Genomic DNA, 16,603 nt, shown 5'->3' with positions numbered 1-16,603 from the left:
GAAGAGGCTGTGGTGCTTCGGGAACTCTTCTTGCAGTGTCCCAGGGGGTCAGTAGTGTATGCTGGGCTTTGTAGTGCAGATTGACCACTAACCTGGGATCCACTGTCGTCTTCAATTGGGGCAAATACTGGAACAGGCAGGTAGTTAACAGTTCGTGACGCCAGTGTCAATTAAACGGTGACACGCCGTGTAAAGTATGGTGGAAAAATGAAGCAAGCACAGGATAGCCAACAAAAACTGGAACTTTTACTGAATATCAGTCAGGATAATACACGGACACTGGTAGTGCACAGTTCCATAAAAGACGGTTGGTTTTAGAAGAATACAGATGGTTCTTGACATTACAGAAAGGCCGGTCTTAGCGATGAATTATACAGAGTGTTAATTACAGGAGATGCAGTACAGGCGGCTTGCACACTATTCCTGACTGGTCCCGCTATATGTGAATTTCTCTCCAAGGTCTAATGCCCTTTATCTGGCGTACCCTTGAAGCTGTCCTTATCTAGTACCTCCTCTGTTATCTTGAGTACCTCTCGCTTTATCTGATCGGCCTCTGTGGTAATCTGTGTCTTGGCTTGTGGCTCGCTTATGCTGCTTCAGCTGAACGGATGGTGACTCAGGAGGGGAACCTTTTCCTTGGATCCGGAACCCGGTTACAGGGCCTTTACTACCCTCTCCTAGCCGGCAGGCTTCAGGCCTGCTCTGCTCTCACAGGCCCATAGCCTGGCCTTCTCTCAGACACAGGATCATTTCTGACCTCTGCTTCCCACTGTCTGTCTCCTACTAATACTTCCTGACTGGGCCTTATATAACCTAGGGTTCCCTAGCTCCCTCTAGTGACTCAGAGCTGGAACTACACCCTAGCCGGCCTGCAAATGCACGTTTCACAGTAACAGGAAAATACATAGCATGACATTATAAGATATTCTATACCAACCTCCCCAAAAATACAGGGGGAACGACAGTACCCAAGTGACCCTTCAGTAGTGACGGGGTATTACTCTCCCGTACACTACATACCCCGCTGCTTTAAGCTGAGTACGACCTCGTACTCCATCAGGGCCCGCCCAACTGGAATCATGACCTGAAATAGAGGAAGACACATGCATGCATACAGCTATGTCATTTACACTCTTATCAGACCCAATTGGAAATGGCGAAGTGCGGTGACAAGGGGCGTCGTTCTCTTTTTCACAGGATAGTGAGTGGAACGGGGGCGCTGACCTGGCACAGCGGATGTTGAAAGAACCAGGATAGTCCATGACAATAAATAAGTCCATAATAAATTAACCTCTCAGAGGCTTGCACATAGGAAGTCCATCTCTGGGCACATATACTTGAATAAGAAAACCGGTTATTAAATACTGTCAGCAGCACATATATAAAATGACAATACAGGACTCTGACAATACCAGGGCCATGTTATCCTGGCAAGTCCTGCTTACCCTTTAAAATATTGCTGACATAAAAATGTCTTTTCAACCTGAAATGGGGGTGAAAAGGGAAAAATAGTGCAAAATAAGGCACAACTGGGATTGTAGCAGCGAACCGGATGTCCCAAACAAAACAAAGGCAACTGGAAGCATTGATACACAGTGGCACATTCTTTAACTAGGATGCCACCGGCCGTGGGTAACTGGCAGCGAGCTTCACCAGCTCTGCCAAATGGAGGGACAAACGGCCATTAAGGAGATGGACAAGAGGGCAGAAGTACTCACAGACGAGTGTCCTGTTCTTCCTCAGATGACGAGTCGACATAGGGAACCTGCAGCAGTTGTTCTGGCAAGGACGGCCACATTTGGAACCCGTCTCCCCTGACAATTTTTAGAGGGGGAGGTTTGTCTTTCACGGCCTCCATTTCAGCCTCCGTCCTCGGGAATGGAAACCACTGCACGCCTCCAGCGCAGCCAAGGTCCGCCACCCAGTACACCCGCTTGCGCAGGGCCTCTAGTTCTGCTTTAGTGCAGGTGGTCGGATCTACCGGAGGTCCAGGGGGTCCGGCCGCTGGGGTAACAAGGGCAACTGCGGTTTGGCGCCGGGCCTCAGCCCATTCCTCTGCTCTCCGGCAGCTGTCCTGTCGCTCCTTCTCCTCCTCTCGTCTCACTGCATCCGGAGGGGGATACCGCTCCTCCAGCCCCTGCAGCACGATGGGCTCCCAGAAAACGTCGGGGCTGAGGTAGGTCTGGTTCTGTAGATGGGTGGTCCGGGCCTTTTCCACATGCGCTCTCCCTGTCTCAACTGGCTCTGACCTCTCTTTCCCAGAGTCCCAGTTCTCAGCCGGCGCCTTCGGGCGAGTCACTGCGGTGGCGTAGGGGCCCCTTAAACTTTCGGCAGGGGTGTATTCTATGATCTCCCCCATAGTTAGATTGTGGAGATGCTCTGGGAGGTAGTGCCGTTTTACCGATCGCCGGTTGACATAGAAGTCCCGGCCAGTCCCCAACTCCTGGATAAACCCATAGCCTTTCTCTTTATCAAAGGACACCACGATCCCGCGGCGCCTTTCTAGCTGGGGCTTACCCGGAAAGGAGTCTCCCTGTATGGACTTAGCCATCTCCTCGAACCGCTTCTTCCGGCTGGTGTTCTTTTTCGCCACCGCGGCTCTCAACTCCTCCATAATAGCCGGCCATTCTGCGTGCCGGCGACGGATCGGTGGGGACTCAGGTCGGGTGATGCTTAGATCCATGGCCTGGGCCCAGGGGGTGGCCGTCCAGGCTAGAGGATCCCACGGCCCCAACTCCGGAAAGTCCGGTGGAGTGGCGCCCCACTCGCACGTGGTCTCAGCCTCTCTCTCCGCAGCGCACGCCATCTCTTCTCTTCCTGGTTGCTGCATCGACTCTGACTCCTCCCACACACTGGGCCAGTCTATCTCCATCTGAGCCCCGCCTCCCAGGCGTAACTCTTCAAAGTAGTCAGCCGCGTCGTCACTCCTCAAGGTGGGTGGCGCTCCAGGGCAATCGTCTCCTCCTTCTTCTGGGAAGGTTTCGGCGCCAAGTTTTCGCGCCTCTGCACATCCTGATGGCGCAGTAAAAAGCCTCATGGCGCCGGCGGCCATTTTAGATGTCCTGATGCTGCAATTCACTGACAGCAAGCAGGATAATGAAAAGTCCAGTAGAACACAGTCCACAAATGCGATTTTCTCTCTGGGGTTAGCGCAACACAGTATAGCGTCTTTGATTCCTCCCAGGCGCAATTGTAATCCACAGATTGTAGAAATAAAGGGTTCAGTCTTTGTAATACGGTGGTGGAATAGTTAAAGCACACAGTTCACACTTCTCTGCACTGTAGAAGTATGCGTATCCTGTTCGTGACGCCAAAAAGAGCGATGCAGTGTCCCAGGGGGTCAGTAGTGTATGCTGGGTTTTGTAGTGCAGATTGACCACTAACCTGGGATCCACTGTCGTCTTCAATTGGGGCAAATACTGGAACAGGCAGGTAGTTAACAGTTCGTGACGCCAGTGTCAATTAAACGGTGACACGCCGTGTAAAGTATGGTGGAAAAATGAAGCAAGCACAGGATAGCCAACAAAAACTGGAACTTTTACTGAATATCAGTCAGGATAATACACGGACACTGGTAGTGCACAGTTCCATAAAAGACGGTTGGTTTTAGAAGAATACAGATGGTTCTTGACATTACAGAAAGGCCGGTCTTAGCGATGAATTATACAGAGTGTTAATTACAGGAGATGCAGTACAGGCGGCTTGCACACTATTCCTGACTGGTCCCGCTATATGTGAATTTCTCTCCAAGGTCTAATGCCCTTTATCTGGCATACCCTTGAAGCTGTCCTTATCTAGTACCTCCTCTGTTATCTTGAGTACCTCTCGCTTTATCTGATCGGCCTCTGTGGTAATCTGTGTCTTGGCTTGTGGCTCGCTTATGCTGCTTCAGCTGAACGGATGGTGACTCAGGAGGGGAACCTTTTCCTTGGATCCGGAACCCGGTTACAGGGCCTTTACTACCCTCTCCTAGCCGGCAGGCTTCAGGCCTGCTCTGCTCTCACAGGCCCATAGCCTGGCCTTCTCTCAGACACAGGATCATTTCTGACCTCTGCTTCCCACTGTCTGTCTCCTACTAATACTTCCTGACTGGGCCTTATATAACCTAGGGTTCCCTAGCTCCCTCTAGTGACTCAGAGCTGGAACTACACCCTAGCCGGCCTGCAAATGCACGTTTCACAGTAACAGGAAAATACATAGCATGACATTATAAGATATTCTATACCAACCTCCCCAAAAATACAGGGGGAACGACAGTACCCAAGTGACCCTTCAGTAGTGACGGGGTATTACTCTCCCGTACACTACATTCTGACTCTTCCTAAGCCAGTGACGTTCATTTTTCACACGCCCTATGTGCAGCTCAGTCCCATTGTGCTGCCAATAAACTTACAATTTCAAGACCCTGAGGAAAGATTAAATGACCCGACAAGGAGCATTTACACGTACGTTGGGTGATCGGCAGCGCCTTGACACAAGGCAAATATCATGAAGACTCATCAATAATTGCCTCTATCTTCAGCTCAAGTAAAAGAGCCCATAGACCTTATTGATGATATGTGCTGTATGTAATTATAACGAAATGTACTATGCAGTTTAAATTGGATGCGCACATGTTCTGCTGAGGTGAAGGGTGGACCCAACCCAGAATAAGAGCTGCTCTGGTGGCCTGGAGTCATTCTTGTATTACTTGGATGACCATTGATCTGAGAAGATGCTTTGGATAAAGTTCCTAGCTGGCTGCAGCTTCCTTTGGCAAAATCAACTCTTTGCTAGGGAGTACTGGAAATGGGACCAGCACTTGGTCCCCGGACTTTGTATGGATTTGCCTCTAATGAGACATCTTCTTTACTGACCATGAGTGGTGTTCATCTTCTTTTACCATCTATGGACAGACCTATTAATGGCATGGCTCTAGTAAATGGATTATTCCTGCTGTTACAGAAAGCATGTGGTATATTACCCTTTTATGTGTGCCTTTAGATTTGTATTTTACTGTTACCTTTCAATGACTTTTATGTAATTTCTGACTTAGTGGATGACAGCTGGCCGTGGTATTGTCCATGCAGAGATGCCTTGTACAGATGAACCAGCGCATGGATTACAACTGTGGGTTAATCTGAGAAGTTCTGAGAAGATGGTTCCACCCGAATACCAGGAGCTAAAAAATGCTGACATTCCCAAACCATCAAAAGATGGAGTAACCGTTACTGTTATCTCTGGAGAGTCAATGGGAGTCAAGGTGAGCTGTTTATCAGCTGTTTGGTTTATTTTCCATGATTGATCACCAGTATCTGATCGCGGCACCTGGTCCAACACCTGTGGCTCTAGCCAATCAGCTGTTTGAAAAGGCACCGGTGCTCACAGCAGTGCCGCAGCCTTCTCTCTGCTTACCAAGCACAGCACCGTACATTGTAAAGCAGCTGTGCTTGCTGTTGCAGCTCAGCTCTATTCACTTCAATAGAGCTGAGCTGCATCTAGGCCATGAACGTTCCGCTGAACGTGATGTCACCTGGCCTGGGAAAGCTGAAGAAGACCACAGCGCTACTGCGAGCGCCGCTGCCTTCTCAAACAGCTGTTCGCCAGGGTTCTTGGGTGTCTGACCCCCACAGATCAGGTACTAGTGACCTATCCAGAGGATAGGTCATCAGTATAAAACTCCTAGAAAACCCCTTTAATTTAGAATTAACATTTCATGTGCCTATAAATTTCTCATGCAAAAATACACCCAGTATTCTGCAGTATAGAACTATAATACATTTCAGTCTTGGGCTAAGGTTTCTTTCACACTGGCATTAGGCTTGTCCAGCAGGCTGTTCCAGCAGGGTAACAGCCTACCGGACCCGTACTAACATTTGCACACGTGTGGTGCTGGAAGTTCGCCCCGGCCCCATTCACTATAATGGGGACGGGACGGAGATGCGGCCAGACAAAAACCGCAGGCTTATACCAGAGAATTAGGGATTGTTCTGATGTGAAGGTTAACCTCATTTTTATGTATCTTCAGTGTAGGTGGCCTCTTTTCCTTCCATTAGGTAATAGCCATAGGACAAGATAAAGATTGTTGCTCATCTTCTTTCACATAGATGTTACTACAGAAGAGATACCTTGCAGCCAGGGTGAAACTAGAGATAGAAACTGCAAGTTGACAGACATAGAAAATGCAAAATGTCCAGTCTATTAGATTGGATTATTGGACATACAAATTTAGCCTTGTAATCCAGAGCTATGTCCTCAGTCTAGGCTATATGGAGCCTAAAATTTGAGGCTAATTTTATTGGTTGAGATCTAAATGTAGTTTTGGTATCAACCACTTTGGATGATCTGAGGAAGTTCTCAATAGTCTACATTTACAAGGAGGTCCATTAGCAGGTTGGAAAATTTATTTGGGATAATATAGCCCTTCACTTTTACTCAGGGGCCAGAAGCACATAGTGGTATCGGTGGAGGAACACTTCACATACCTATTTTGCTTAGAAAACCTATTTTTAAAACCATATAAGGGTTTTCTGAGTTATAAAAAAACTGTTCCTTCTTTTGATTCCAATTAGCACCATATAATGCCTTATCTCCCCTGTGGGGGCACTGCAGAGAAATTAAACACTGGATGCCATATTCCCCTACAGATTACAGCAGTGGGACAACCTGCAAATTAAAGCAGAGGGAAAATCTAGGTCCAAGTCTGTTAGAATGGGACCCTTCCAACAACATGGGATTGTCCAAAGTGTACAGTTCCTTTAGCACAGTTGTTTTATATTAACCTTAAAATACGGTTTAAAAAAAATCATACATGAAATAATTCATCAGTCATCTTCCATACAGCAGCATCCTTTCATCTCTCCATCTTCAGAAGATCTTCTCATATCAATTTTGTTTTATGAAAACCCAAAAGCAATTTAGACAGCAAGTATGTAAATTGGTAACATGTATAATAAGTGAAAACTGATGTTGGTTGTCTTTTCTTGTTCTTGCTCCAATTAATCATGGAGAAGAAGTCAATGAGTGTTTGTTTGAGTGGTGAGTTATTGCTATATGGAATGGCCAATAAATAATTACTATTCGTCTGCTGGACTGTCAGCTGCAAACCTCTTACAGCCTTTATAGCTTTAATGGAAAAAGTCAGACATGTCTATATTTTTTATGTTTAACTAGTTTGCCTTTTACTTTTTTAATGCTTTCCCCTCTATGAGCTTTCAACTGTAAAATTGCTTTGTACATAGACATTGGTCTGGATCAATCAGGCTTTGGGTCCAGCACTACTACATAGCAATGTCCTTTCTTTGGCCAGGTCTGATGGGCTACAGTATTTTATGAAACATGGAACGATGGTAGGAACTTGTATGGCACTTAGCCTGTTTAAACCTAATTACTAATTTTACAACTGACCATCCATAGCTGGTTCATTGGAGAACATGATTCTGAGGGCCAACCTCCATCTAGAAGTATTTCCATTATTTATTACTTTGTAATCATTATTGATATCATCAATCATCCATAAGGTCTCATAAGTTCCATTTTGAATCAGCCCAGAAATACTGATAGACCCTAAATGCAAATGACTGTCTCAAATGTCAGCTCCACATGGTGTTGTCTTCTGCTGGGCTCTTGTAGTTCAACATTGTGTCAGAGCTTGGGCCCACTAAGATCCTCTGTTACTCTGGTGGGCCAATCTCCAAAATTACAATGACTTTTTTATGTATCGGAGGGATACTTTGATTACATGAAGCAAATGCTGTTGGGAAGTGGTTACATTTGTACTGGATAAAGATGAATAGAAAGATATTCTCAAAGTTCCCACTTGGGAATTCCCAGTTTTCCTGAAAGGGCCACGTAGTATTTAATAGGAATGACATGAGCCCAAAATTCACTCAGAAATCTGCCAATTTTTGTCATATTCTCTGGCTGTCCAACCAAATACAAGAACTTTGGATTCGGGTGACTCGATTTCTTTATGCTCTTATAGGGTTAGCTGTATCCTTGTCCCCAGGTGTTTCATATTTGCCTTTTTAAAGTCAAAAGCTTTGGGACTGAGACAGATTTTTGTTGTCAAAAGTTTGATGCTTGAGTCTTTATGGTGGCAATTGGCATTACCTCTATATTGTTACAAAAAGTGATCAGATGAATTGAAATTAATTACAAAGTAATTTTTTTCATGAAAATTAACTTAATCACAATATCCAGTTTCCACTGCCACAAAATGAGCTGCTAACATAATTTCAGTGATCTTCTGGTTAGCTCAGTACAATGTGTGAGGCAGCTGATATCACTCTGATGTCATGCTGATTGAATTAGAAGAGCAGACTGGTTGCTTTAAAAGGGGGGTGGTGCTTGACATCATCATTTTCTTTTGTTAGCCATGGTTACCTTCAAGGAAACAAATGCAGTCGTCATTGCTTTGCATAAAAAGAGCTTCACAGGCAAGGACATTGCGGCTTGTAAGGTTGCACCTAAATCAACAAGTTATTGGATCATCAAAAACTTGAGAGGTACAATGGCTGTGAAGAAGGCTTAAAGAGGACCTTTCATCAATATAATTTTATTTAAATGACCCCCCTACCTAATAGTCCGGCATCCACTGATGTTCCCCCTTTTTTTTTTTTTTCAAATCGACCCCCGAATCTTGAAATAACAGCCTTTTTCTTCTGCTGCAGCGTCTGTCAATCAGACGCTTTTTTGTAGGGGGCGTTGCTCAAGTCTTTTCTTTGCTATTCTCCTTGGCTGAGAGCGCAGCCAATCGCAGCGCTCTCTCTCAGCCAGGGAGAAGGAGCTCAAGTTCTCGCGAGAATCGCGAGAACTTGAGCTACCTAACATCCGGGTTCCAGCGCCATCTTGGATTCCCCTGACGAGGATCGCGGCGGGTGAGGAAGCAGCGCAACGAGCGGCAGGGTAAGTATTAGAATATACCCCTAGACATAAGGGGTATATTCTAATACTTACCCTGCCGCTCGTTGCGCTGCTTCCTCACCCGCCGCGATCCTCGTCAGGGGAATCCAAGATGGCGCTGGAACCCGGATGTTAGGTAGCTCAAGTTCTCGCGATTCTCGCGAGAACTTGAGCTCCTTCTCCCTGGCTGAGAGAGAGCGCTGCGATTGGCTGCGCTCTCAGCCAAGGAGAATAGCAAAGAAAAGACTTGAGCAACGCCCCCTACAAAAAAGCGTCTGATTGACAGACGCTGCAGCAGAAGAAAAAGGCTGTTATTTCAAGATTCGGGGGTCGATTTGAAAAAAAAAAAAAAGGGGGAACATCAGTGGATGCCGGACTATTAGGTAGGGGGGTCATTTAAATAAAATTATATTGATGAAAGGTCCTCTTTAAGGGCACCAAAGAAAGGTCAGCAAGTGCTAAGACATCTCCTAAAGAGGATTTAGCTACAGGATCGGGTTACCGTCAGTGCAGAGCTTGCTCAAGAATGGTAGCAGGCAGGTTTGAGTGCATCTGCATGCACAGTGAAGCAAAGGCTTTTAGAGGATGCCCTGGTGTCAAGAAGAGCAGCAAAGAAGTCACTTCTCTCCAAGAAAAACATCAAGGACAGACTGATGTTCTACAGAAAGTACAAGGATTGGACTGCAGGGGACTGGGGAAAATTATTTTCTCTCATGAAGCTTCCCTTAAACTTCTAGGCTTCATGCACACAACCGTATCCATTTTTGCAGTCTGCAAATCATGGATTTCATGGATTTGCAAAATACAGATGTGGTCCGCATCCATGTATCCATTCTGCAAAGAGTGGACCCATTGAAGTCAATAGGTCCACAAAAAATGCAGATACAACATGGATGGTATCCATTTTTTGGTGGATCCACAATTTGTGGACTGCACAATACAATCAATCGTATGCATGAGCCTTAGGGACATCTGGAAAAATGATTGTTCAGAGAAGACAAGGGGAGAGCTACAAATAGTCCTGTGTCATGCCAAGAGTAAAGCATCCTGAGACCATTCATGTTTGGGGTTGCTTCTCACCCAAAGGAGTGTGCTCACTCTCAATATTATAACACAATATTAACAGTACTACCATGAATAAAGAATAGGATCAAAACATCCTCCAAGAGCAATCTTTGTGAAAACCAAAACTTATGTCAGTCTCAAAACTTTTGACCACAACTTTTCCTCTCCCTCACTTATCCAGAACTCTGTACACCTTTCTTTATGAAACTTTATGGATTCTACTCTTCCTACTCATACTAAATGCTGATTTATATGCACTGGCATGCCAGACAAGATATGGACCCTTTAGTACCAGTCACCACTTACTCTTTCTACTACAGACCGATGACTCCTACTTGTCCTGGTGCCATTGCCTGGGAATCCTTCCCTTTTCTTACTATTTCCATCTCCCTTGATCTGAGTCATATGACCTGTGTGTCTCAGTTCTGGAGCAATACTCTGCACAGCATATCTACATATACAGTGGGAATGCGAAAGTTTGGGCAACCTTGTTAATCGTCATGATTTTCCTGTATAAATCGTTGGTTGTTACAATAAAAAATGTCAGTTAAATATATCATATAGGAGACACACACAGTGATATTTGAGAAGTGAAATGAAGTTTATTGGATTTACAGAAAGTGTGCTATAATTGTTTAAACAAAATTAGGCAGGTGCATAAATTTGGGCACTGTTGTCATTTTATTGATTCCAAAACCTTTAGAACTAATTAGCTCAGTGACCCCTGACCTACATACACACGTCAATCCAATTATGAGAAAGAGTATTTAAGGGGGTCAATTGTAAGTTTCCCTCCTCTTTTAATTTTCTCTGAAGAGTAGCAGCATGGGGGTCTCAAAACAACTCTCAAATGACCTTAAGACAAAGATTGTTCACCATCATGGTTTAGGGGAAGGATACAGAAAGCTGTCTCAGAGATTTCAGCTGTCTGTTTCCACAGTTAGGAACATATTGAGGAAATGGAAGACCACAGGCTCAGTTCAAGTTAAGGCTTGACCAAGAAAAATCTCGGATAGACAGAAGCGACGAATGGTGAGAACAGTCAGAGTCAACCCACAGACCAGCACCAAAGACCTACAACATCATCTTGCTGCAGATGGAGTCACTGTGCATCGTTCAACCATTCCGCACACTTTACACAAGGAGAGGCTGTATGCGAGAGTGATGTAGAGGAAGCCTCTTCTCCGCCCACAGCACAAAAAGTGCCGCTTGAAGTGGGCTAAAGCACATTTGGACAAGCCAGCTTCATTTTGGAATAAGGTGCTGTGGACTGATGAAACTAAAATTGAGTTATTTGGCCATAACAAGGGGCATTATGCATGGAGGAAAAAGAACACAGCATTTCAAGAAAAACACCAGCTACCTACAGTAAAATATGGTGGTGGTTCCATCATGCTGTGGGGCTGTGTGGCCAGTGCAGGGACTGGGAATCTTGTCAAAGTTGAGGAATGCATGGATTCCACTCAGTATCAGCAGATTCTGGAGACCAATGTCCAGAAATCGGTGACAAAGCTGAAGCTGCGCCGGGGCTGGATCTTTCAACAAGACAACGACCCTAAACACTGCTCAAAATCCACTAAGGCATTTATGCAGAGGAACAAGTACAATGTTCTGAAATGGCCATCTCAGTCCCCAGACCTGAATATAATTCAAAATCTGTGGTGTGACTTAGAGAGCTATCCATGCTCGGAAGCCATCAAACCTGAATGATCTAAAGATGTTTTGTAAAGAGGAATGGTCCAAAATACCTTCAACCAGAATCCAGACTCTCATTGGAACCTACAGGAAGCGTTTAGAGGCTGTAATTTCTGCAAAAGGAGGATCTACTAAATATTGATTTCATTTCTTTTTTGTGGTGCCCAAATTTATGCACCTGCCTAATTTTGTTTAAGCAATTATAGCACATTTTCTGTAAATCCAATAAACTTCATTTCACTTCTAAAATATCACTGTGTGTGTCTCCTATATGTTATATTTAACTGACATTTTTTATCGAAACAACCAACGATTTATACAGGAAAATCATGACGATTAACAAGGTTGCCCAAACTTTCGCATCCCACTGTACATCTCTTTTTAAATAAGCTTGGGTTAATGTATCTGATTAGGGACATCTGGATATGACCACACTACATGGTCGTGGAGCATTCCGGTGGCAGCCATGCTGTGGTCGAGTCCCGCTTTGGTCGTATGGGCTGCAGCTGCCTCCAATTTAACTAATGGGACCGCACGGTTCAGTGGGTCTGTATTGTTAATTGTTTAATACCGCATGGCCATTAACAATACAGACCGACTATACAGTGCAATCTTCATTAATTAAATAAGAGACAGATGCGGCCTAATCAGCCATGTGGTACCCGACTGCAGCAAGGCCACGTCCCGAGCACCCAACAACTGCGCCGTGTGGTTGTACCCCGAGAATATATTCGCACAGGAGAAATACACATCAGAGAAATCTGATGTGTGTTTGCCGTGGAATCCACAGCAGAAATCCAAGGCTGACCCTCGGACCTCTTCTTTGCAGTTTGTATGGTTCAGATTCAGTGTGGACACCCACCATGGTTTACGCATGGAAACTGTGCCAGGATTAAAAATGCTCAGTCTTGTTTTTTCCCAGCACGGATTTCAAATCTTGGTGCAGAAAAATCCATGCTATATGAACTACGGTCTTAATAACCCCTATAGCTGTTGGTGGATCCGCTGAAGTAATGAAGAGGCGCTGGCCTCTACATAACTTCGGCGGATCCACCGCCGCTTCTAAATGTAAGGGCAGTAGTAAAGGAAACAATAAGTGCGACACTCACCAATTGCTGGTTAAACTTCAAGGCTTTATTGCTTCACCAATGAAGACATCTAGGCATGCTGGGGAGCGGAACATGCCTATCACTGGGGATCGGTGGTGACGGCCGTTTCACGCTGAAATAGCGCTTCGTTGGACTGCTATATATCATTCCTTTGGTTTGCTGTGCACCACAGAGGACTTTGCTTGAATGCCGGTTGGTCGTGGTTTGACCGCCTATTGGGGTTGTTCCAGCGATTCGTAGTAGTGCCACCATTTTCTACTGTGTTCTATAGCTGTTGGCTTCGAAATGTAAGGCGTGGAAAATGGTAAATCCCCTTCCCCGCCCACGTCATGCCCACTTTTTTAGACCTGCGTGAGTGGGGAGAAGTCGCAGTTTGCTGTGCAAAGAACCTTTTGTGACGCAATCTGCGCCATAAATGCACCTAAATGACCCACTTAGTTTTTTGTATTTTTTGCCAGGGATTTCGGAAAAGGGCCAAATTCTGTAGCAAAAAGCACAGTGTGAACATACCCTTATTATTTTACTGTTTCAGTGGTGTTTTTCCCTTTATCTATTGTAGTGTTTCTGCATTAAATTGTGCAGTTGACTATTTGCTCTCACCCTGTGTATTGAAATGTATTGAATTCTTAGTATGTATTTTCTAACTAAGACATTGGCCCAGATTTACTAATGTGTCTGCACCTAGAACCCAGATTCTGTCTTTAAAAAAAAAATATAAGGGGCACAATTTGGCACAATTATGGTTTGTCCAACTATTTGAGACTTGCTCGAAAAGTAGGTGGAGCTTATTATAAATGGGGCTGGGCTTAATAAGGAAAGGAGAGTGGCCTAAGATGCATCTTTTGTGCCAAAATTGTGCCACAATAAAATTCTGTCTCAAAGTAAACCAAGCAATAGCTGGCGCAGAGTCAGGGAAAAGTGTCTCTCCCTGCACCGTATTTATCCTCCAGCCTGAGCCCCTGGGATAAATCTGGTGCAGGTCTAGACTGCCGGTCTAAGTTTACACCATCTATAGGATTATTAAATCTGCCCCAGTGTGTCTAATATATTGTTACTTATTGCAGTCAAAAGTCTATACAAGAACACCGACTCTGTTCCTGGACTTCAAACTAGAAAAAGGTGCAAAGTTCACCCAGGCCATACCTAAAGGTAAGAAAGAGTTCTGCAATATGTTATGTATTTCTGGACCATTTTGAAAATATTGCTCAGCTATTTCTCTGGGAATCATTTAAAATGGCCTCCAGCAACCGTTCCTAGAATGTGAGCAGGACTGGTGACCTCCACTTGCAGATCTGAGTTGTGGAGCCTCGCTACACACTACACTCTTGGATTTGCCTATACTACACATTGGTAAGTGTTCCTGTCAGGCTGCTCAGCCATAATGCCATATCGTAGGCAGGATCAGATCATTACCATCTATTGTAGAGCACTGTAGTGCTGCAGGTTGCCGATGGCCATTTAAAATAATTTAAGTTTAATTTAATACTTTTTGTCATGAACCATTCTAAATCACTTGGCTTTTTAAATAAAACTGACCAAAAATAAATAAATAAATCATGAAATGTTAAAATAAACTCACAACAGACTGTGTAGTGCCCACCCCATTAACAAGGCGAATGGTAACACCCAGTTGTCCATTTAGTCATATGTTTCCAGGAGGAATAAGGCCTCTTTCACACGGGCGTTGCGGATTGGGGTCGGATGCGTTCAGGGAAAATGGTGCGATTTTGACACTAAAACAAGTCAGTTTTCACTGCGATTGCGTTCCATGTTTGCGTTTTTTTCATGCGGGTGCAAAACATTGTAATGCGTTTTGCATGCGCGTGAAAAAAATCGGCATGGTTGGTAGCCAGACCCGAACCCGGACTTCTTCACAGAAGTTCAGGTTTGGGTTAGGTGTTGTGTAGATTGTATTATTTCCCCTTATAACATGGTTATAAGGGAAAATAATAGCATTCTGAATACAGAATGCATAGTGCAATAGGGCTGGAGGGGTTAAAAAATAAAATCATAATAATTTAACTCGCCTTAATCCACTTGTTCGCACAGCCGGCGTCTCTTCTGTCTTCTTCTTTGAGGAATAGGACCTTTGATGACGTCACTATGCTCATCACATGGTCCGTCACATGATCTTTTACCATTGTGATGGACCATGTGATGGACCATGTGATGAGCGTAGTGACGTCATCAAAGGTCCTATTCCTCAAAGAAGAAGACAGAAGAGATGTCGGCTGTGCGAACAAGTGGATTAAGGTGAGTTAAATTATTAGTTGTTTTTTTTTTAACCCCTCCAGCCCTATTGTACTATGCATTCTGTATTCCAGAATGCTATTATTTTCCCTTATAACCATGTTATAAGGGAAAATAATAAAGATCGGGTCCCCATCCCGATCGTCACCTAGCAACCGTGCGTGAAAAATCGCACCGCATCCGCACTTGCTTGCGGATGCTTGCGTTTTTCATGCAGCCCCATTCACTTCTATGGGGCCTGCATTGCGTGAAAAACGCTGAATATAAAACATGCTGCGATTTTCACGCAACACACAAGTGATGTGTGAAAATCACCGCTCATGTGCACAGCCCCATAGAAATGAATGGGTCCGGATTCAGTGCGGGTGCAATGCGTTCACGTCACGCATTGCACCCGCGCGGAATACTTGCTCGTGTGAAAGGGGCCTAACAGGAACGGCTCAACAAATTTGTAAAAAAAAAAAAATGTTTCAGAACTGTTATGTCATCAGGAATACAACTACTGCAAGTGACTTGTCTGGGGAGAGGACGGGTCCTCTTGGATTCCTGCAAAATTACCAAATGACCAGATACTGAACAGTATTGAGGTTTTCACTGTAGTTTGCATCGTATTTGAGGATTTCTTTCCTGATTTATCATCCCAACAGCATTTCTCTGTATCTACATGTTAGATCACTATGTTTTCCATGTGCTGGGGCTACATGTCAGCCAGCATAGGAAACGCTGACATGCCAAACAGCTGTACGGACTCGGCTTCGCTTCCACCTGCCGTCTGACACAGATGCTCGCCTATTTACTGGAGACTTGGGTAATGTCTTCATGACAGACTGTATCCACAGAACAGTAAATTAGCTTGTTGACTCCCTGGGGAATGTGTTTGTTTGGCTAGGGAATTGTCTTGCTGGCTTTAGAGAGGAAGTTGAGATCTTTCCTGGCCAAACAGATCTGGGTTTGTCATCTGTAATCTAGTACAATGTGTCCGAGGGTCAAAAGTGAGAACATAGCAGAGAATATCCAAAGTTGCAAGCAAACCACCACCACAAACAGCAGCCTGCAAAGACCGCTCATAGTCTGATGTGCAGTCAAAACATGATATGTAACCGCAGTTCTGGTATGAGCGGGCAATTAGGCTTCTTTCACACTTGCGTTGTTGTTTTCCGGTATTGAGATCCGGCAGAGGATCTCAATGCCGGAAAAAAAAAAACGTTTCCCTTTAGTCCTCCCGCATTCTGAATGGAAAAAGATCAGTTCAGGATCCGTCAGGATGTCTTCCGTTCCGGCAGCAATACGTTTTGTGACTGGACACTAAACCACTGCAGGCTGCGGTTTTGTGTCCGGTCATAAAAATGGATCCGGCACCGAAAACAATGTAAGTCAATGGTGACAGATCAAATTTTTTTTAGGACACACTTTCAGTGTATTTAGTGACTGATCCAGTTTTTTTTCTGCTTTGATTTCACACAACCGCATCCTAACTGAACGGATGCATCCTGAGGTGCAAAATCAAAACGGATCAGTTTAATTCCGGTATTGAGATCCTCTGCCGGATAGTAATACCGCAATTAACAACGCAAGTGTGAAAGTAGCCTTAATGGAAATTC

The 16,603-nt window shown here is 44.7% G+C and overlaps 1 protein-coding gene across 3 annotated transcripts in view; it reads left to right on the top strand.

Moving 5' to 3' along the window:
* Nucleotides 1-16,603, top strand: part of PIR (pirin) — a 146,090-nt gene that overhangs the window by 82,167 nt on the left and 47,320 nt on the right. For all 3 annotated transcript variants that reach the window (XM_044283719.1, XM_044283720.1, XM_044283718.1), the window contains exons 5-6: nucleotides 5,036-5,242; nucleotides 13,817-13,901. In XM_044283719.1, the coding sequence (XP_044139654.1) occupies nucleotides 5,036-5,242; nucleotides 13,817-13,901 (292 nt within the window). The remainder of the gene's footprint in view (nucleotides 1-5,035; nucleotides 5,243-13,816; nucleotides 13,902-16,603) is intronic.

Source organism: Bufo gargarizans, chromosome 3 (assembly GCF_014858855.1).
Source record: "Bufo gargarizans isolate SCDJY-AF-19 chromosome 3, ASM1485885v1, whole genome shotgun sequence".
Lineage (NCBI taxonomy): Eukaryota > Metazoa > Chordata > Amphibia > Anura > Bufonidae > Bufo > Bufo gargarizans.
Note: the sequence above shows the minus strand (reverse complement) of the source record. Positions and strands in the feature narration are given on the sequence as shown.